The sequence below is a fragment of the Cyrtonyx montezumae genome, unplaced genomic scaffold, assembly GCF_038088225.1.
Source record: "Cyrtonyx montezumae isolate F1298 unplaced genomic scaffold, pur_monq_1.0 scaffold_3, whole genome shotgun sequence".
NCBI lineage: Eukaryota > Metazoa > Chordata > Aves > Galliformes > Odontophoridae > Cyrtonyx > Cyrtonyx montezumae.
In genome coordinates, this window is record NW_027072034.1 from 30167875 (window position 1) to 30191283 (window position 23409).

The window sequence follows — 23409 nt, forward strand, 5'->3', positions numbered from 1 at the left end:
CTGGATGGCTCAGTCATCTTTTTAAAAGCCAAGTCTTTATTTAAAATAACATCCTGTCATTTAGGACTGATTTCAACACGCACTGAAGGATGTGGAGCACCCTCTGCAGCCATTCCATTGGGGGAAGTTCTTTATAGATAAGAGAGGTGAGGTGCTGGAACAGGCTGCCCAGAGAAGCTGCATAAATCCCACCCCTGGAGGAGTTAAAGACCAGGTTGGATGGGGCCCTGGGCAGCCTGGTCTGGTACCAGATCTGGAGGTTGATGGCCCTGCCTGTGGCAGGGGGTTGAAACTTGATGATCCTTGGGGTCCCTTCCAACCCAAGCCATTCTGTGATTCCTTGTGAGATTGTACCAAAGCAAGGGGCTCTTGAGGAGCAGCTGCCAATAGTGAACACTGTTCTGAAACTAGGGACCCTACTTTGTTTTGACATGACAGTGAAAATGACAGATTTGCCTACATGTTTGGACACCTCCATGGACTTGGAAATGCATTCATTTCCATCTGGAATGGAGGTTCTGCTCTAAAACCCCATAGTCATGTACAAAACAGTGTTCAAGTGCCATCAAAAATCTGTTGGTCATCTCGGTTCCTTGGCCAGTAAGTCTAGTTGTTACTGTCTTTCTCTGTGGAAAAGCAAATAGCACAGGTTGAAAAGTGTGCTTCTGTCTGGCTGTGGGAAAATGGTCTATCAAGCTATCATCTGTAGAACCGCTATACTTATATTATGAGGCTTTGCCAATTACAGCCATTATGCAAATGAATGCACACATTATTTCAAACACTCTGCCGCAGCGTTGATTAATTAAATTATCAGAGTGGAACAATTTTAGCTAAGACGATGCCAAGTTTCAGATCTCCCAACTCTATGTACAATCACAGTGCACTCGAGCTGTGTTTCAGGGTCCCGAAAGGCTTTGAGAAGGAGGAGGGATGGACCTCAACTGCAGCTGAGAGAAGCAGAGGCAGCCCCAGGCTGTTGTGGCAGTTCAGTTAGAAAATACATAAGAAGGTTTAGTCTGGGGTAGGGTCACACCAAGAACCCAGCTGGGACTGCCAACACCTCACACGTGAAGTACACAGCCATCCTTTTAAAGACAGGGTACACCTGAGGAGCGCGGAGTCGCTGGTCCCTAAATGGCTCACATGAGGAGGGAGGTGACCATGCTCAGTAAGAACGTGCCCATCTTCATTAAAGGGATTCTCAGAGCATTTCCTTAGAGAGTTAAAGAAGTAAATCTCAGCCACTGCCTCGCAAAGTGAAGCACTTCTTCCCATTTAAGGAAACCCCAAGTGCCGTGGTTTAAATTCAATTAACTACGGTACTTCATGGGATAACATTGAAGTGTTTTTGATAGAGTAACAAAATCTTAGATAAAAAAGACCTTGCAAATCAGTTAAGAATTCCTCTGTGAGAGACAAAAAAGATGCTTGCGTTTTTTCCCTTGTGAGGTTTTAGAAGCAGTGCCAGGCACAGCCAGAACAATCAAGGTTGCAACGTGCAGAAAAAATGATCACACGGCCCGGCTGCCAGCAAGGGGCTCGCGGGCACCATAAATCGCTCCCGTCAGAGCGTGTGCTGCCACTCGGAGACCTCCAGGTGGCATTTCAGCCTCGATTTTTTTTTCCCCCGGAACTTCACTGCAAATACATATATTTTTTTGGCAGAAAAGATTTTTTCCCCTTCCCTCGCAGACATCCTCTCTCACTCCCAAAAAGGCAGTCCAATGTGCTTCTATTTATATCCCCGCTCTTCATTTCCCTTTTTGTCCCCTTGTCTTTGAGAAGCCACGATAGCTTTGCAGGTTTTCTCACCCCAAATCGCCTCCTGACATCTTAGACAGATCTCAGAAACACCTCTGTTTTATCCACGTCACATTGCACCTCTGAATTATGAACATTTACAAATGCTAAGTAGCTGGGAAACAAACCTGATACAAGTAAGGCCAGCACCTCCGCCTGTGGTAAATGATGTTGGATATTTTCTCTTGCAAACTGCACCTTCAGACACTTGTTCCTCTGCCCAGCCTTCTGACAAAGCCCCGTGCTTTGGCCCTGCTGGTCAGTCAACAGTGGTGCTCCTTCAGAAATTCACCTGCTCAGGTTCAAAATGCCCCCAAAGGGCACATGTTTAGTAGAGGGTCAGAGGGCAATGAAGTTCAGATCTCTGCTGGCTGACGTGCTAAGTTGTACTAGCTCTGGGGGACATCAGGAGTTGCGTTTCTTCTTTCTCAGCAATGGACTTCTGTCTTGTTCTTTCAGGGCACAGACTGCACCGACTGGATTGGGCACTTCAAACTCAGAGGGGACAATAACGTTTGGGGAGGGACCTCAGTGCCCAAGAGAAAATACATAAGGGGAGGCTGGGCATGGTACCATCAGGGGTAAGGAACTGGTTTGCCTAGGCACTGGTGAATGGGGGAAGGTGAGAGAGGGGATCAGAGAGCTGAGTAAGAAATTAAACCCATGGCCGTGTCCTTACAATGCTTGCCCTTGCAGTCAGCCATCCCATCCCGCTCTCCCTTCACTATCACTGCTGACATGTGCAAGGTAAAGCTAAGATTCCTGACCTCTGATATGTGTTACATGATGGAAGTTCTGCTTTCACTCCTTTTAAAAAAACAAGAGTGACTCAAGATGTCAGACATGCAGACGCATTGAGACACCTTAAAAGAGCAGGAACGTTTCATAACCATACATCTGAGAGGAAGAAACAGGAGACTAAGATTGCCCATGACTTCACTGTTGCTTGCATTCAACTGAGCCTTCAATTACATATTACTTTTCCCATAGGATGCCTGCCTCATTTAGTGCACGCAGTGTCCTGCCCTGGATGCAAGTCAAAGTTCTGACATGAAAGAGATACGTGCTTGCTGAAGCCACCTCATCTTCTGCAGAGGTTGGGAGATGTCTGGTGAGCAACCCCAGAGAAACTCATTGAGAAGCACAGGTGTGAGGCACATGGATTGTCTGACTCCTCCAGCTGCAGGGCTTCGTGCCACACTTTCCACAGAGCGAGCCTCATCTCATACACTTCGGCTGCGTAGGAATCAGTTGCCAGCTCTAAGTTGCTCATGCAGGCTGACAACGTGAACAGGCAGGCATGGAATGGTACTGATCAGAACCCAGCAGTAAATAAAAGCTGGGCTCAAGGCTGGACATTGAGGAAAGAGACAAATAACAGAATATCTTCTCCCTGAGCAAATATGCGTGTTTAGTAGACTGATGGAGCTAAAGCGACTGCAAGAATAGAGCTGCAACAAGGCAAACTAGGACTCTGATCTGGATCCATTTACAGAGCTCGAGTTTGAATGCTTAGTCTGAGTTTCTGCTTGTATGAATATTGCACTGAGAATAGGATTCAGGAATCCAGTGCTGTGAATCCAACAGATCCCTTGTGTGCTTGGGATGTGACATTGCTTTGCGAGGGGTAGTTCACCTGTGACAACAGAGTATCCAACCCAGTTAACCACTGATCCTGCTCATCAGTGGAGCTGTTTCTCCATCCTTTCACTGACCCATTGCAGAGACTTACAAAGCACTTCTGCATACTACGAGCCAGAATCTGCTCCATTTTACAGCATTTGAACCAGCAGACTCAGAAGAACAAACCTCAGCTGGATCCTTCACCCTCTACTGGAAGCACTGCGGGATTCAATTTCTGAGATGGCTGACCCCAGTTTCTCAATCTTGAGGCAAGCACCCAAGGCAGAGAAGCACTTAACTGTGTGCATACATGTCACTGCTCAGTCAGAACATACTCCTGGGGTCATTTCTCTGGTATCACTTTCCAGGAAAGAAAAAAGCCCTTCCTTTGCTTTCCCTTTTGGCGAAGAAGATATACGTGCATGACAAAATTGAAGTCAATGGGCGTTAAGCACATGCTTGAATGCTTCCTTGAACGGGGAGCTCAATTTCTAATGTGGCAGTGATTTGTAGAAAGGATAGATGGAAACGTGGAGGGGTTCCATTTTAAAGGTCACACTCACTGCTCCTATCTAATTCTGCAGCACTGCTGTGGTTACCACTTGTTCAAAGGCTCCCTGAAAACCATATAAACGCCAGGCAGATACTCCAGTTGTGACAGTAAGTCAGGATACAACCGCTCTATCAGACTATAACATGGCAGAATTAGTGCCAGTTACTAGAAAAGAGTCAACAACGCGTGACATGTTCTACTCAGGTTTGCATCTGGGAATGGTGCCAGCCAGTGAGGGGAACATGACTCACGCACATACACTCAGCTCTCCCATTTTGCTTTAACGTACAGTCATATTTTCTTGAAGGGGGTGGCAGGGCAAATGTTTTGCTTTGGATACCCCTCTCTTCCACGTGAGCCACCAGCGTCAGGGGGATGGGGGTGAGTCTGTAGCTGCCTGATGGCATCCCTGCACGGGATCGGCCGTACCAGTGCTGTTTCTTGCACAAGCAGCTGCTGGATGGAGTGGCTGCTGGCAAGGAGCGTGTGGGCACATGCAGTATGATGGGGTACTCACTTGACAGTCAGTCGCTGCAATGCAAAGTGACAAGGACACCACCTGGGAAATTTCTCTGCTCTGCTGCTCAGACTGTGGAATGCTTTAGAGCAGAGAGCAGCAAAAGGAAGGTGGTTTTAAAAAGGTACCGTGGGAAGCTACACTCAGAAGGTATAGATGGGCACTAGCTATCCCAAAAACCCAGTTAAATATCGAGGGTATATGAGCAAGGAGGTAGGACCATTTTCCTTTCCATTACAGCCACTCAGGCAGGTTTTGGAAGTATCAAATGAGATAAGATAAGGTACTGTATCCCTTGCTCTCTCCATGTACAAAAAATGAACGACAGCATAAAAATGAGCAGCATCTCTACAGCAGTGAAGCTCAGTTCACCTTCCTTTCTGATAGGCTGCGCTCCCACGAAGGGCTGTGCTGTCAGGCAGCAGGACAGGCAATTCTGCTAAAGCTGCAAGCAATTAGGGCTTCGTAACTCATCTCCGATACGGCTAGCGGCACGTCTGCTTGGTTTCCATCGGTAGCCTGCACATGGCAAGGGCCAGAGATGCAAGCCAACCCCTATGTGAGAAGTAGCCGTGCTCTGCTGCCTGTGTGAGCCTCATTTCGAATGCTGTAAATATTAAGGAATGTGCTACTTCTTCCAACCTTCCAGTGCTGTGTCTCTGTGTGCACAGATGGGCGTTGGGAGACAGAAAGCCAAGTACAGCTAAGTGCACTGAAATGCTCTGCAGCTTTTTAAAATTTCAGCCAGCATCTGAATCTGTTTATCTAACCTTTTTTTTTTTTTTCCTCCTTTTCTTTCTCAGAGAATTGCTCCTACTATGCAGATGAAATGCACCAAAATGCAAACAAGCAAAATATGGAGCTGAGTGATGCTGAATGCAAGTTCCTCCACTGCCAGATGTGAAGAGAACAAGTGGTCTGAAAACTGTAATTTGTTTTTTTTTTAAATAATACAGTACTTCTGAGCAATTTGATGATTTAATGAGCACAGATGGATGTGGGATGAATTTCTAAGAGACAAGTGTTTAATGTATCTGCTCGGATTATTCTAGGCCTAAGCATTATCCTTCCTAGTGCATGAAGGTAATTAATATTTCCCATTATGGCACGAGAAAAAAGCCCGTATGATCAGTTAAGGCATGCAGATACACCAATGATATGGAAGTTAATTCATAAATCAATTAGAGAATCTTGCCTGCTGTGTATAATTATGGTTACTTCAATTATAGCTTATTTTCAGATTTAAGACTTGAGAATCAAAATGCCTAAAATGAGAGGAAGTTCCTTACCACCATATACTGCAATTGGAAGTATTTGCACAGTTGTAGCAGTCTAAATCTATTTACTCCTCATTCCAGCAAGGCTGAGCACGTCCCTCTGGTTCTATTCTGTCTCACTGTGGCTGCTTAAAACTGTCATTAGTTGAATGTTTCACTGTCAGGACCCCCCTGAGGTGAAATGAGAAATGTGTAGGATATGGGACTAGCCTTGGCATATTAAGCAATGTGCCCAGATCCCTCTGCGTGGAAGCCTGGATGGCAGCACCTCAACAGCCAGCTCCAAGGCACCAGGGAATGCTCTTCCTGGTCTCTTTTTGCAGCTACGTTTAACTAAAGGTGCAGCATTCCACTGATGTAGTTACACCGGTGCTAAATCTGGTTTATATTGATTTAGCTTTTCTTATAGCGTTAATCTAAACTGATGTAGACCAAATTAAGTGTGCCTAAATAGGGATTGGTTTTTCACTCTTTTCACTAAATTGGTTTTTCATGGATTTTAGAGACAAGAGACTAGTGTGATAGTCTGCTCTCACTGCCTTCATTACAATGCCGAAGGATCTGTCTGCGTTTATTTCTGCTTCCAGTGTAATAGCTGTGCTCAAAGTACAGCATCTCTTTTAGACAAAACTCCTGCCCCAGAATATAAATAATCCCAATCCTGTTCCTTCTGCAGTCTCTTACAGTCAGATCCCAAGCTGTTCCTAAGCCTGCTCCTTAAGAGATGCGATAGAGCTCGCTGTATCACTCCCAAAAGCACACTGTTTCAAGTCTTCCACTGTTGTAAGGATGCCCTGTGCCCACTCCAATTTGCTTTGAATTTGGCTCTTATGAAACACGCTGTTACTCTGTGTTCTTCTTTATGAAAGAGTTGAATTAGCTCTGTACCATTGGGTCTGCTCTCCTCATGACTGTATTCCCACTTTAGTCCTGCAAACAGCAGAAACTTTATGTTGGAGAGATGAGGTTTCAAAGCCCACCTCATTTTTCTAGGGACTCCTGAGTTACAGCCAATGCCAAATAGGGAATCAGTCTGCAATCTACTTACTATTTGCCGGTCAGTTGTGTACAGTTCACTCAGCATAATGCTCTGTGGTTCTCATGCTAGATGCCTTAGAAAAGTTTGCTATGGCATCATTGTCACCTTCCCAGCCAAACGCCAAGCTGTGTGCTGTAAAGCACTGTGTAAGGTGTGGACTGTCCTCCAGTAGCCCTTACTATACCCTGCATCAGCTGCTCTGTAACACTGACTCAGTTCAGGGTCAGACAGATTTGCCCTGTGCATTTCATTTGGCCTCCTTCATACAGTCACATAACAACAGCTCCTTTCAAATCTCTGCAGGTACTGTTCCAGAATTGCCATGTGACAGCTCCATGAATTTATTAAAACATTGAGATCCATTAAAAAAGAGATATTTGCTCACAGTATCTTTGCTCTTTGGGCTGAGAAAGCATCCTTGTCCCCACTGCTTAGATGAGGGCTGTCATGGCAAGGAGCTGCTCTCCAGAAGCACATTTTTAAATGGATGGAAATTAAACCTGCACTATGTGACAAAAGGGTTTCAACGGACATAGGCTCAACCGTTCACAGTCAATCTACAGAGCTGCAGAACTGTAACAACCCTTGAGCAAGTTAAACGTGCAGCCCTCCTCCAAATGCTCCCTTAAGGATGCAGCGAACTCCAGAGAGATGCAGCTTACCTTTCCCGGGGCAAAGGCTTGGGCTCTGGCCGAATAGCTGCCATGGAAGAGAGGGGCTGCCTGGCAGGAGAAGGGATGGAAAAATTCAAATCCAAGGAGCCTGTTTTCCTGTGCAGAGGCTCCAGCCCCATAGCTCCCTGCATTTCGCTCTCGATAGGGCATGAGCCTGCCCTGCCGTGGCTGGAGAGAGAGGAGAGCTCTGGTCCCACCGCCCCTTGGAGGACTCCTTCGATGGCCGCCTGCGGGTCGTGCGTGGGAGACACGGATGGCGGTGAGCGCGACTTCTTTTTTGTCGATGCTCCTGCTAGAAGCTTCAGCAGCCCGCTCTTCTTCTCCTTCTGCAAAGCAACAAAAGGAAATGTGGGCAGCGAGCAGACATCCCTCGTCCTTTTGTTTTCCGTTTGGAAAATCTCATTCTGCGGCGGGAAACTTCCCCAGGCTGCCTTGTGTAGGGGTGGATTCAGGTAGAACCTGAGCCTTTGTTAATAAAGATTCTATGAAAATCCCTCCCCATCCAGCAGTGCTGGACTTGTTCAGCAGAATGAGGACCTAGCATAGACAATCTCTATTTTCAAATCCACCCAAGCAGTGATCATGAACCTCTTGAAAGAAATGGTGCAGTTGGTGGGACAGCAAAGGCACAAACTTCCCATGCAGAGAAGGAGGCAAACAGACTGCTGCTCTCTCTCTTCCAGGGTACCCCTGTTCTCCAATAGAGAAACTCCCCCGAAGTAGCACAGCATGGTGCTATGCTGAAAAACCTCCAGTGGAAAAGCAAGCGAACCGCTCACCAATGCCTCCTCATTTGCTGATTGCCATTTTACTGCTTGATGTAGATTTACTTCACAGAGAAGGGAGGCACGAGACAGTATTTTAATACTTCTTTGCAGAGCATTAAAGAGCCTCCCCATCCTGCATTACCACTGCTGCTTGTTCCCACATCTCCCTCCCAGAGGTAGGTCATCTCTCCTCTAGTGTCAAGGTGCAAGTGTTGCCTTATGGTTGAATACAGACTGCAGTGTTCACACTTGGCAACCACAATGACAGTCTGAAAGTTCTGCTGTGGTTCCTGATACAAAGTGAAGCAAACAAGACAATAGTGCTCTTTCAATTAATGTGGAAAAAAAAATGCTCAACCTCTTTTACTGAAGGAATGCATTGGACTTTGCATGTTTTACAACAGTGTGAGAAATTCTGCTATGTGTCCATCTCAAGCACACACAAATACGGGGAGGGAAAAATGTACCACAATACTGATGGAACAGGAAAGATCTCTCTAACTTTGAGCAGGAATGCTCTTTGGAAATACAAGCCAGCAATTCATTTGTTTGTAGACAAAATGTCCCATGCGAGGCTTAAAATGATGCACATTTATGTGCTGACTGCTGAAGTCATTTCTCAAAGCAGCTTTAAAGAATACCAGGACTACAACAAAACAAATATAAGCTTTTAGAAGAAGCTGTGAATATAAATCTACTTGTAAATGTACTCAGAGTATCTGATGTCTCTGCTGCTGCACTCTTTACTGTCAGGGACTGGTCAGAAAGCAGAAATACCTCAGATGTTAAGACCTGTACATGCAAAAGTAAAGAACAGTTGTTATTTCCATGTCCAGTGATTTCTGAAGAGCAGAGACTGAACTATGCTTCCAGGTGCCAGTCTCCTAGGACCCATTCCAACTATTAAGGTCTTTTGTCACTTATGGGTTACTTCATAGATAAAAGGACCCGTCCTGCCAAGATGTTCACCCAGGCACAATCTACGGGAGTGAAGGGAGGGCCATATGGCACCATCAGGTCAAAGCCACCAACTTCATTCCCCTGGGCATAGCAGAGAAGACCAAACGCCCCTGAGAAACATATCCTCTCCCTGACCAGGTGGAAGAGCTCCCCTGTGCATGATGGAACTCACTTCAAGAACCAGAAAACATTTCAGCGTTCCTTTTCTCTTTCTGATTAAGAAATATTGCTGCTGTCATCATTAAATCAAATTGTAAAGCTCTTCACAAAATTGAAAACCTCTCCTTTCCTCATAGCTCACTGAAACAATAGCTCAAATGATCCCAGCATACTGTGTCAATACACATTTGAAGGTGCCTAAAGGTCAGTGACAGAATACAATAGCCATTGTGGGACTCTGGAGAAATGACTATTGTGCAGCAGTGAGCACTTTGAGCCTTTTTAATTGGCAGCTTTGCACATGCAAAGTAACTACATGAACTAAAGCCTTGTATAATGAACAATTAATATTCCTATGTGGTAGCAGCTTTTCTAATTTTTGCTTCTAATTTAAATACCTTGGGCAATTTTCATTTGAAAAACCTTGTATGACTTAGACCACTTAAGGCATAGAAGCCAAAATCTTTGGAAAGAAGGAAATACATACATTCACAACCATCTGTGCATTAAGCAAATGAGTCTGGCAGTCAGCTAATTTTGTTTACAGGAACAGCTCCCGCCCTACAAGGTTACTACTGACATAAATTTCTGTACTGAGGCTGCTGTCCCTCAGACAGCAGAGAACTATAATAAACTCACTGAGGTACCCTTTGTTCTACTTTAATGAAAGGGAAAATAAAGAATTGATTTTTAGCCTCCTCGTAGTCAACTGTGCATCTTACTCATCTTTTGAAACTAAGACCTATGGTTTTCAAAGAGTTGACATGTTGTACTTCATTTGCTAAGCCTAGTCAAAAATCCCAAAAGGCCCAGTATGGCCTTGGAGGAGACACTTGGAGGTGAAAAAATACAGAACGCCTTGGGTGCCTGGAGTGTAGACATTGATTTCAGCTTTCCCTCCCTTTGAGTCTGCCAGATGTTCTCAGCCTCTTCTGGTACTGCAGTGTCAGACCCTCTGCTGATGCTGCTCAGAGCAAACCAAAGGACTGCTGGGAGCTGATGATTTGCTGTGATGTCTCTCACGAGAAACACACTGGTTTTGAACCTTCTGCAATCAGTAGTTCAACCTAAAACCCAGCAGGCCCCTCTCATCTGTAAATGGTCCTAAGTTAAGACTCCCTGTGCTATGGGAATTCATTAGTGCTCCAATGCTACGAAGTCACACGCTTCTTTGAGAGCAACCAGTCGTTTTCCATGGCTTTAACAGCCAAAGAAAAAAAAAGGGGGAATTTGGAACTGAATGTTAAAATGCAATCCCAGTAATGATTTATTCCAAGTGTCCAAGTATTATGAATTCATTTAATATTTAGTATAATAGCAACCATCCTTCATAAGAAATTAATTTAATATTTATATGGCTGTCCAAGACAGTCCTTTCTGCAGCAGTTTCACTGTAAATCAGATAAGCACTAATGGGCTGTACAGCAACGTTCGCTGGTTGGTTACAGACACCATGGGTTTTGAGAAGAGAGAAGTTTACAGAGGACATTTCTGACGACTGTAAGGAATTACGTTTCTGAACAACAAAAAAGATGCTTTCCCTTTTCCATTCATGGGCTGCGGTTGTATTGCTTTCTAGGAAATCTGTAATCTACCGAAGCAGCTGTGTAATTATTGAGTTTTCTTTGTCTGGTAGCTACGTTTCCAATTGACTGCAAACTGTGTTTGACGTCCCTGCCTCCTGAACCCACCAAGGTCAGACCTTTGTGTCTCTGTTGATGGATGGGTTCACAGTCCTGACGGCACTTCTCGCATCTCCTGGCTACTGCCCACACGTCCAACTGAATTTAAATCATCACCTTTGTGTTGTGCAGGTTTTATTCTAGGAGGTTCACAGCCAAAACTTCCAAGCCATTAATTTTGTAAGGATCAATACCTTCTTTAAAAAAAAAAAAAAGAGAAAGAATGAAATGAATCCCAGGCTGTTTCTACTTAAGAAAAAAAAAAGGACTGTGAACACAGACAGTATATGTGTGTCAGAATTTCTTACTTCCCTCACGATGTCTAAGCTCGAGACTCTGTTCCTGTGGTGTAGCACAAAGGAATCTCAACAGAAATCGGTCTCTGGTGATGCAGAAATAGTAAAGGCAACACTTCTGTGACCCTGAAGCCCACATTTGGGAAGCCAACACTTACACAGGTGCAAATTCCCCTTGATATTTTGCTGTGGGAACATTTTGAAAAGTGAATACAGTCTGAGCTTAAGAATCCATGAAAGACTAGATCAAAATTAAAGTCTCTGATATGTAAATGTTGAAATATTTTGCTTCACAGTAATTGGGGATGATTTTTCCCCTCATTAATAACCCCACTTGAAGATAATAACCAGCTCTTCTTTCAGCTTCAGAGATGAGATGAGCACAGAATGCAGCTACTTTGTTGATGACTGCATGATAACAGAGTCCCATATCTGCAAAGTAATAATCATGCCATAATTCGAAAACCAATTATACGTACTGGTTTTATTAATACAGATATTTTCTTTCTTCTTCTTTTTTTTTTTCAAACCACCCTAATGAACAGAAAATTCTGTTTTAGGGTTTTTGGGTTTTTTTTTTTTTTCATCTGCAGTTCCTAATACTCCATTTCCTACCTATCTAGTTTCATTAAGTAAATTAGGAGACCTTACTGCTGCTGATAGAAAATCTGGTTCCAGCCATTGAAAAGAGGCAATTTCTCATGCAACACCAGCAACATCAATAGATAACAGAGCCAGAGGGAGAAAAAAAGGTTTCACTTAAAAATGAAGAAAAAAGAAACAAAACTGCTTAAATGCTGCCCTGAGCACCGAGGAACAAATGAGGAACTCACCAATCAGTCAGTACCCCCAAACCAGCTCTTTTATTGCTTGTTTAAGTTGGCCAGTACTTGTTCCAGTAAATTTAAGTTAGTGTCTAGAGAGTACTATGTTTTTATTCTGATTCTAAGTTGGTTACTGGTGATTGATGCTTGGATTAAAAGAGTAGGGAGTATTTTGAACTATGTATTTTAAGGAAAAAGCTATTCAGGTTTTTAAAATCCATAAAATTATTTGATTTGAGATTTTGATAGCTATTTGAAAAACACAAAAACCAAACCAGAATCATCTCAAATGAAATCCTCATGTTTGTGAAGTTTGAGATTTGGATTTACCATTTGTAGTTTGACATTATTTCTGATGAGGTGTAAGTGATATGCTAAAGGACTTAATTTAGTAGTTGGGTAGAGATAGTGATAGGAGGATGGTTGGACTAGATGATCTTATAGGTCCTTTCCAACCTTATGAACTTATGAACTTATGCTGAACAAGACAACAGTAATTACTTTTAAGTAATCACTGTTAAGCAATTACTACACATGCTGCTTTTAAGGAGGACTAGTTTTGTATAGAATATTATGTGGAAATGTGAGGATCTCTGGAGATCATCAAGTCCAACCCTCTGTGCTGAAGTAGGATCCCTACAGCATCTTGTAGATGAAAGCATCCAGGTGGGTTTTGAATTTCTCTAGAGAAGACTCCACATCCTCTCCTGTTCCAGTACTCTGTCACTCTCACAGTAAATACTTCTTTCCTCATCTTCATTTGAAATTTCCTGTGTTCCAGTTCGTGCCCCTTGCCCCTTGTTCTGGCAGTGGGCACCACTGAAAAGAGCCTGGCTCCATCCACTTGACGCCTGCCCTGTAGATATTTTTAAGTGCTGATAAGTTAGGCCTCACAGGGCATTTCATATGTTTCAAAAACCAAACTGCAAAAATAAACAGAAGTTCAGATCAGTACAGCAAAGCACACAGGCACTTAATTGCATGCTTGAACTGAGGTGGATGCAAGGCTCTACAGAGTACTAAAAGAGACGCAGAGGGAATCTAATAATACATCTGAATATTCAATCTATATGGAATGTTAGATCTTTTAAATACTGGAGCAAAGTTAAAGGCTAATATTCAGGGAGAAAAAAGCTGAAGTGGAAGCAGAGTCTCAGCTATTAGTGGGCTTCCTGGAGCCTAGTGCATTTATAACAAGCAGAAGGCAGAAGGAAAAACTACTGGTATGTTATGCAGGGAATAGGTGATGGTTGAAAAGGGTGGAAAGTTTTAAGATATGCAACTTATTTCATGCCCTGATTACAGTTTGTGATTTTGTTTTAGTGTGAAAGAGAGCACCAGGGAACTGAAAACTACCCAATACTTTGATAAAGTTACTCTAAATTGTGTGCTGACATGGTCCTAGCCAAGTCCATGGCAACATTTACACTTATTTACAAGCAGCCAGTATCTTTGAAAGTAACTGCAAACTCAGATGGATGTGTTTTATTCCTGAGTTTAGTCCATTGCTTTCCTTGAAGTGTGAGCAACCTCTCTGGATGCTCAAAACGAGGGAGTAGACATGATATCTTTGCACACGTTTGGCATTCATTTCTTTTTCTCGCTCAACAATCCAACACAACTATTAGTTCATGCTCAGCCTTACAAGGATTCCTCATCTTGTACTTCTAGAAGGAAAATCTGGCCCATTGTAGATCTGGGCACACGCAGCAAGTCCCAGGTGAAAGCAGGTCTACAAAATACATCACTGCACAGCGCAGGTGACTTGGGAGCAGATCGGTTGTTTCTCACAATGCAGGGATTAGAGGAAGTGTAATGAGATTATCAAGCATATGGCTGAAACAAAAAGGATAGGAAGCGCCTTTTCACACAACACATAATTAAATACAGAATTATCCTGCACACAGGATTGTGGAACAGTAAAATCAGGTTCAAAGGGGATTAGATAAATTAATGGAGAACAGATCTAGTAAAGGCTGTTAAAATAATGGTAGGGATCCAATCTCTGCATAAGGAAGTCTCAACAGGTAGATGAGAGTGTATACAGGGTGCCCCCACCTTGCTACAAAGACATCATAAAATCAATAGGAAACAGGACAAAGCCAGGAACAAGTCCTCCCCTGTACTGTTCCAGTTTTGGAAACTCAACTGTTTAGAAACTTACAGCTGCAGGTGACTGAGAGTGCAAAAGGCAGCCAGCAGGACACAGTGTCAGCCAAGGAAGAGACACAAAACATTTGGAAGTGCAACCCCAGAGTACTTTCACAGCTCTGCAACGACAGATTGCTCAGCTCCATCTCTGTTGGGCAACACAGCACAGAACAAGGGCTGCAGAGCTCACCAAGAAGCCACAGAAGTACTGGCAATGGGGCTGGTGATGCCCTGCTGTTTCCAGGAGCACACCTTTCCTCCTAATCCAGCATCACACCACCGCTGCACATACCAAGGGTTTACTTGGAGAAGAAATAGAAGTCTCCTACATTATTCCTGACCAAGTCTAAACTGAAGCCCAGAAAATTACAAATCTTTTAAATTTTATTTTAATGTATAAACCAGGTATGAATGAATGATTTAGGATGCTCTGGAAGACTAACTGCAGTTTGTAGAGAATTTAACAGATGGACAGACTACGAGCACCCTTCAGAAAAGTTAGACTTATTTATTCATGCTAGAGGAAAATCTATCACAGCTTCACTGACAACACAGGATTCTGAAATGAGAAAAATATGTACACAGTACATTTTAGACTGCTAAGAATTAGTATTTTTAAATATGATGATTTAGACTGACTGGTTAGTTTGCTGCTCCTTGTTTTCTGTAAAGAAATGAAGAAGATTTATTGCTCTTGGGGAGTATTGGGGGCAACAATCACATTTTGCAGAAAGCCAGAGCAAGCTCACTCACCAAACACTTGAATGAAAGAGAACCAATGGCAAAATTTAGGATGTGCTTTGATATAGTCCAATCTTACACATACTTAGCTCTGGCTCTTCCCATTCACAAAGGATGGATTTCATTTCAAAAAGCAAGCAGTTAAAATCACACGGTCTTGCTCTGTAATCTTATTAAATAAGAGACAACTGAGATTTATATTTCTATGGAAAGCAGAAGCATGTGGGTAAAAGATTTGGATTAGTGGAGGTCATCTTGTCCCTTGTCACTGATGAGCCTATTCCCACTTGGTTGATATTGTTGCAGCAGCCATGCCACCTCAGGCTGTAATTTTCAGCACTTCCAACAAGCTAAATAGTTTCGGGGTGGCTGGCACTCAGAGGGAAGATTGCTTGTGGAAAATTCAGGCATCACAGCAGGTATATTTTTCTCTCGAAATCAATTCCCCACAGAAGGGAAAAAGGGTTGCCTGTGGACAATGAAAAATTGGCAGGATTTGTGTGTACCAGACACTGAAGTACATTACAGTGAAATAATTCCTACAAACAATTCACCAGTTCATAAAAGATGCATTTATCTAGAGACTGAGGAGACAGCTGAGACTGGCAGAACTTATCACAGCCACACGGTCTCTGGCCCAGAGGCTACAAATGCAGAAGCTCCTATTGCTTGGGCAACGTCTTTCTGAAAATAAATGCTAGGCTTTGCAATGCTTGGGCGGGAGGTGGGAAGGAGAGGGCCCTGAAGGCTCCGTGGTGATCTGACATTGTAGAAGCAGGTTTTGGACACAATCAAAGCCATGAACATGAGCATTTCTCTCTCTCGAAAGGTTGCCCTCCAGTTTCAGCAGCTCCCAAGGCATCAAATTGGAGCATCCAAAAAGCACTATTCTTAGTGCTTTTCATATGGAAAAAAATCAGGTCTTGCCCCTGCTTCCTTCTGTCCTCATGAGCATCCTCTAAATGAATGCTCTTTAAAAGATAAAGAAAGAAACCCAGAATAATTTTAAAGGATTAAAAAGTGGCTGTCGATGTCAGAAGGATGCCAGGGCATGTAAATGACAATTTCTTTGATGAAGTAACCAAGACTCTGTAGCTATCCAAATGTCACAACACTTGGGTTGTAATTACTGCTAAAGCTCTGTGGTAGTAAAAAGCTTGCTAGAAGCTGCTTATGACCAGGCACAACTTTAAAAGCAGCATCCTCTCTTTGGCAACAATCAGGTTTCACCTTTCTACTTTTGTCTATTTTCTACTTACAAAATAAAAATGGAGACAGTAAAGACAACTTGATAAAAAAACCAAACAAACAATAAAGCAATATCCTTATGCCAAATTCAGGACTTGGGAAGAATAATATTCTCCTTTCTTAAATTAAAGATCAGAGCGAGCAGGATCAATGAAAAGAACTCAGACTGCTGTAAACCAAACAGAACAACCAGGATGCAAGTAGGGAAGGGGAGTCCATAGCATGGTGGTTTTTTTTTCCAATTTGTGCTAAGTTCATTCTGTTTCATTCTACCATCCATCCTATCTTCCTTTCCTTCGTTGGTTTTACCCAGTTTTTCTTCCATGATACATGACCTAGAGGTAAACCAGGTAATTAAATACAAATGAGTTAAACTGGTAGGCAATGAGGTGATGTTTGCTCAGTGTTCTTCTATGTGATCACTGCACAAATAACCAGCAACAACAACAGGTACACAGCACATTTCTCTTTGCTCTACCAACTAGTTGCCTGATAGAGAAGGGGACAGAGTGACCTGAAACTGAAGGTGGATCCTGCCAACTACCTGAAAAAATTGGTCAATTTTAAAACAGAGCCTCAAAAAGCCTCTGTGAAGGTGTTGGTGACATAGACCTCATATCTGAAAATGATAGAAACTATATGAAGATAAAATCATGGCTAAGATGGAGCAGAAATGACAGCTTTGTCATAATAGTCTGTCTCACAGATGAAGCTGAAAAACCCTTTACGTAAGGCAGATGTAAGTGCTAGACTTCCTCTGACCATAATGGTTGATCAAATGATGTTGCATAAAGACCAACAGCCTTTCTTATTTTCATTTTAGGAGAACAATGTAGGTAAACATTGATTTAGGATCATCCTATCCTCAGTCTGACCACAGCTGATTGCAACATCTCTGCTTGTAAAGGTAAGAGAATTAGTAGACCATTAGTTAAAGCAATCATGAATACTACTCCAGCTTTTGTACTTATGATTACTAGTGACGTATCTGACAGTCTTCCTACAGTACAGCAGACAATATGATGAGGATCTTCCATGGGCTTGTCTTTTCAGCTTCCTCCTGCTAGGACAGCAATGCGTATGTTTGAAGGATCCCTTCCAGGCTTGCGCACTCTCTCTTTTAACTCAGCAGCACATGTACAAGAAGTCAAACTGCAGACAGACAACCAGCTGCTGCCAGTTGCTTTGCAGTGTGTTCCGAGTAATGATTTCCTGTCAAATGGGAGAACATTTCAAATAGGTGCCAACAGGGCTTGTCTTAGGCCCAGTGCTGTTCAATCTTTTTGTAAATTACGTGGTAAATGAGCCAGAGACGCAATTCTAAAACCTACACTGAGTGAGTCAGTCTACTAGTAGTTGAGAGGACAAACAAGAATAATTTAGAACAATTTTCCTAAAATGCAGAAATGGTTCGAAAACAACATAGTGAAATCTGGAAAGACAAGCTTGACATGCAAGTGCCTGGAGGGGTAAATCAAATGCAGAGGTGCAAAACAAGGACTGACCAGTAAGCTCTGCGGAAAGGGACCTGGGAGTTTCAGTGGATCACAAGATGAGTGTCAAGATGCTGCTGTGAAAAATGCAAATGGCACCTGGATACACATTAAGAAGCACTTTATGTGCACACTATAGTAAGTTCTTACTTAATTCTAGTCACCACTAGCAAGGTCTCAACTGAACTCCACTCTGTGGCACTACGCTTTCAGACCGCAGTAAGCTGCACACTGTCCAGGGAACAGCAGGAAGCATTATCAGAGACCTAGAGAACAGTATGTGTGAATAAAGTGTAGAACTGGGCTGTTAGGATGAAGAAGAGAAACTGCATCTAAGCCTGCCAAGCAGAAGTATCTGGTTTAGGCATAAAACCTGTCCAGAAAAAAATTAAGAAGTTGGAAAATCAATTTTGTCTTTTATGTCGCGATCAAAGCTTGGGTTATGAATTTCCCTTGCCACAGCAGGCACCATCCTGTTGATAGGCTCTGCCTGCCTGGCCTCACCCTCTCCTGTCTCAAAATTTATAATATGAAGAATAACATAATGTGGTATGGGAGGGAATTGAGAGCTCTGAAGTCATCAAAAAAGCCAGCTAGTTCCATTTTTAAATATGTCAGTTCTGAACTGATTGTGAACAGGGATTAAAAAGCACAGTACAGAAAATTTACTTTACTGTAAAATAAGTTGGCCATGGACCCATATTAAATTACTTCTCTCCCTGGGGCATCTGGTGATGAAGCCCAATGCCAGTCTGCTGCTAGCGTGCTGAGCACAGTTTGAGGTGAATGAATATTTCAGCTTCTGTAGTCTTAACTTAAAGTCATATACCAGCAAACATGAACCAAAGAAAATATATGCAAGAAAGTAAAACAATGAGTTCTGTCTTTATCATTTATTATTTTTTTTAATGATAGACTGCTTGACACTCCATATTCATTGATTACAGGCAGTGTGCAGATCTAGTGCCTGAAAAACAACTTCTGCATGGTGTGTTCTCTGAATTCCTTAGGACAATCTTTTCCCTAGAGGGCATAATAACAGTATTTTTCTGTAGACCACCAGGGACAAGCACTGGCTCTACGTCCTGACTTGGTCTGAAGGGAATCACTTGATGCATGAAACATTCAGACCAGGAAAAAAAAAAAAAAACAACACAGCAAAACACAACAACAACAACAACAAAACCAACAGATTGACTTTAGAGTGGCCATTTGGCAAAATAAAAGCTGGGAACTGGTGAACCTTTCTGCTGCTACTGCACAACACAAAATAAACAAAAATGTAGAAAATAAGAAAAATATCCCTCTGCTACAACTTGGTTATGCCCTCAAGTTACGCAATAAAAACAGAAACACTGCAGATATCTGCTGTTAGCTACAAAGTGCTGTTTCTATAGTGCTGATGTTTGACAGAAACTGCAATTTCATTTAGTTTATGTAATTCTTCTAACAGAGTTGATTGAAATATTTCTGCGTTGCTCCTAGATATTTTAACCCACCTATTAAGAGTAGCTATAGAGCAAAGCAAAGAAAAATATCAGTACCTCTGGGGCCAAAAAGATGAACGTGGACACTGAAATGCTGATTACAGTCAGTTTTCACAGCAAGGTCTGAACTTTGTACCCATTGAGCAACTGTATTAGGGCTTGAGATATTTGCATTTCAGTGAATAATCTCTGTTCCCTCCTGGCAGTTTAAAACTTGCTGGCTTGTTAATTCACAGTTGAAAAATCACTGGAGAAAGAAAATGGGACCTGAGTCTCTGAGATGCCACCAATTCTGATGCTTTGCAGGTTGCTTGCTAGACTTGCTCTGTGCTCAAGTCATCCGCTTTTTCAGTGTGGTTTCCTGCTGGAACAGTTTTATCCTTGTTGGAAGTGATGGGGAGGTGACAGGCACAATATTTGCACTGTTTTTTAAGCTACGTAAGGGAATTGACATTAGAAGAAGGGGTTGAGGGATCCTCAGGAGTGGGGCAGGGAGAGGGCACAAGGAGCTGCCCACCTGCAGGGTGCTGTGGCCTGAGGTGGAGAGGAGGAAAGTAGTAGGGGACAAATAGAGGGTGGGGGAGAGAACTGCCTTTACCTTCTCCTTGGATGGCCCCTGAAATGCCTTAGCAGCCAGAATGTATCAATGTCTTTCATCAGTACCACAGCTTAAAGGGCAAAAATTTCACCTGGCTAACCCAAGGGGATGCCTGCCATCCGCTCTCCCAGCACAGCCGGATCCAGCCTGCCAGGCCTGTGCCATTCCCTCTGCTGGCATGGGAATGCTGGGGAAAAGCCAGCACCATGATGCTCATGTGCAGAAGCACACACACGCCTACAGCCTTCTGTCTCCAGCACTCCCTTGCACGCTCTTTCTTTTGTCAGCCCTACTTTTTTCCACATCAGCACTAAGGATTTTGTAAAAACCTATAGGTCTTGTGTGTTACAAAATTAGGTTTCTCTAACTGCCAGCAGAATGCTGCTTCTTGGCATCCAAGCAGCTTCACTTCCATTTAGGAGATAAACTGAATTTCCTCTTGACGCTAAAGCACTCTCCATCCTCTCCTTCCCTGGATCTGCTTCCCCTTATGGCTGCAGAGTACAGCACAGAGCCACTTGAAACAGTGTAAGAGAAATCCACTGCAGCCACTTCAGGAATCCTGCGACAGCACTACGAGGCAGATAAGCAGGGGGGAGAGAGGGGAGAGAAGAGGAAGAGCTCTCAGAGCCTGCTTGGCAGCAAAGCCAACACTTGAAAAATCTGTGGGGAGTTTGAAAGCATTTCCTAACATCAAAAATGCAAAGAAGAAAAAGAAATTTTGATCAATGGCTTATTGCCCTTGATCTAAGTAAAAGAATCCTAGCCAGTCAGAAATAACAGAAATCTGTTTTATTGTAAAGCAGAAGTTTTCTATGTTTTGACAGCTGGGACTCACGCTTTTGGCTGGGTTATCTGCCAGCCTTAAAATATTTATCACTGAGTTGCCAGGCTTTTGTCTTTTCAAATTGAACTCTAATGATGAAGGAGAAGGTGCTGGAGAGATGTAAAGCACGGTATCTCTTGCCCTAGAGCAGAACCCTGTGGCCTGAATTCACATGACCAGAAAAAGAGGTTTCCACTCTCTGGCCAAGTTTCTGGTGAATCACTTGCCAGTCACAGAGCCAAGATCTGCCTTCTGGAGCATGGGAAGCAGTGGTGCATTTGTGATGAATGCAGCTGAAAGGAAATGGATTAACAGTATGTATTCTGCACACAAGTCTTCAGAGGATTGGACTAAAATATTCCAGATTAAAGAATCTGTCCTGAAGAATGAACTGGAACACACAGGCAACAGAAAAGTCAAATGTGATTCTGAAAATGATCAGTGAAATGATGGTGGTGGTGGCCAGGATAAACTCAGACATCTTACAGACTACCCAAACTAATTAGCTTCACAGAACTTATCTTTGGTCATTTCCATGAACATTTTTACAGCGTTATTTCAATGTTGCCTCTTCTTGATGCTTTCTACTTTTGATATACTCACTGTAAGAATTCAAACCAGACTATTCTGCTCCTGTGCAATTTGTTCATGTTAATGTCCCACTCTGCTTTCATTTAGTCACTTGGCTGTTATTCCATTTCATACTCGTACGACTTACAGGGCTCTCTTAGGTGAAGTGGCTACAAAGTGAAAAATATTAGCTGATTTCATATCTACTAGGAAGATGGAATTTCTCTTCCAAAACTTCAGGGTCACTCATATTGACTTTGTATTTGAAAAATCTACTTCCATCAACTCTGTCCCTAGCTGCCTTTATTCGTCCCAGGGTGACCACTATTTTTGTCATGTCGTTTTATATCCACACAGTCCTTGCAAGTGTTCAGTGCTCTACTTCTGAGACTGATCTTCCATTTTCCGGATAAGGAATTCAATTTCTCTCACAGATGAGAAGTGATAACAAACTCCTCACTCAGGGACAAGTTAATATGAGAAGTCACAATACAGACACTAACAGTAAATGAAAACTGAAGGTGCACTACCATATAGAATCACTTCCTTTAGGCACTTTTTGTTTTACCAACTGATAGCCACACAGCTTTAAAGTGAAGTAAAGCCAAAGAGCATCTGAGTTTACAAAACCAAATACCAAAGGGCCTTTGACGTAGTCTGCAGCCCTATGTAAAGTCAGAGTGGGCTATTAAGTGTGGGCTCTAGGCTGCAAACCAGGGAAGGCAGAGGAAAGCACTGGCAGAAAGGAGGAACAGCAGAAAGGGAACTATCTCTACTCATGTCTATACTGGCATGTAAAAAAAGGCCAGGGTTTAGAATCAAACCCTGGTCTGCAACCAGTAATCTCTGTGAGCCTGACTCTCTCAGGTCAGAGTGCGGGCCATGCCATGTACCAGGACTGTTCTTGATAAACAGTCTGGATGAAGTCAGTTCTATTTCTGATGGGGAAGGAAGCTTAGAAATATGGAAGCCTTAGCTTGTCCTACTTACAACTTTATAACATAGTCCTTACAATTACTATCAAGCCAAACGCTGTACCATTTGAGGACTGCAGCTGTTTTGAGCAGAACCAGTATTTGGGAATGTGAGTGACACCAGAAAGAAAACAGATCATTACTGGTTCAGTCTTCACATGCAAAACTCTTGGTGTGTTTTCAAAGTCATTTTCTGAAGAAGTTTCTTGCTATATTAACATCAGTAAACAGTAGCCCAGTGTGCCTTCTAGTTTGTTGTGACTCGCTTATCCAGCCCCTCTTTATATTCCAGGAATAGAGTTACTAATTTTAAAGCTGCAAATAGATTTTTTTTTAATCTCAGCACAGTTATAAGAAACAATTTTACACTGGCAATTTTTAAACATTTCGTTATACTCTGGCTAGGTAAAACAGTAAGGAGTTGGTGTAGCACAGTGATGAATTAATGAGTTGCTCACTAGAGCAAGTTCTTATTTTCCTCTTAAGCAGATACTGGGCCAGATATTTTGGAAGAGCTTAATCAAAATCCTCATCAAAAGCCAAATGAGTGGATTTTAAAGAAAGTTTAATTACAGTGGTCTAACCACCCTGCAAGATTTGCTTGATTTGATTAACGTAATGAGGAGCACATTTAATGAGAAATACATTAATTCATTCAAACAAGTGGTTTTATCTGAGGTATTAAGTATCGGCCCAGATTATGTACAGCAGAAACTATTACAGCAAAAATTGGCTGAGGTCAGAGCAGTAGTCATGTCATAATTACAAGCTCTCAGCTGTAAGCTGAGCTTGCACAGTGCTTGTCATGACTGACAAAGCAGGATTCTCACTTTTAAAAAGCCCCCCAGACATGGGGCTTTGCTTCCATTCCACAGATGGGATCTCCATCCTTTGCTTTTGGATGTTCAGAAAATTAAGGAATTGGAATGGCATTCTCTGAATTTCATACGGTTACACATGCAGACATTATGAGCAAGCAATAAAACTGGAGCTCAATGGGCTCCTGACACCACCCACAACCCTAGAGCAAACTGTCTGTTCCCCATTTTCATTCTGTTCTAACCCTTTCGTGCCCTTGCCATAGGGGATTGTATCCATCCCTTCTCTGCTGCCCAGCTGCATCTTCCTGCCAATGCTAATGTCCTTC

The 23409-nt window shown here is 42.8% G+C and overlaps 1 protein-coding gene across 1 annotated transcript in view; it reads right to left on the bottom strand.

The window, feature by feature from the left end:
- Positions 1-23409, bottom strand: part of SH3RF3 (SH3 domain containing ring finger 3) — a 225199-nt gene that overhangs the window by 4124 nt on the left and 197666 nt on the right. Inside the window, exon 9 of the mRNA XM_065741060.1 lies at positions 7475-7812. Within this exon, the coding sequence (XP_065597132.1) occupies positions 7475-7812 (338 nt within the window). The remainder of the gene's footprint in view (positions 1-7474; positions 7813-23409) is intronic.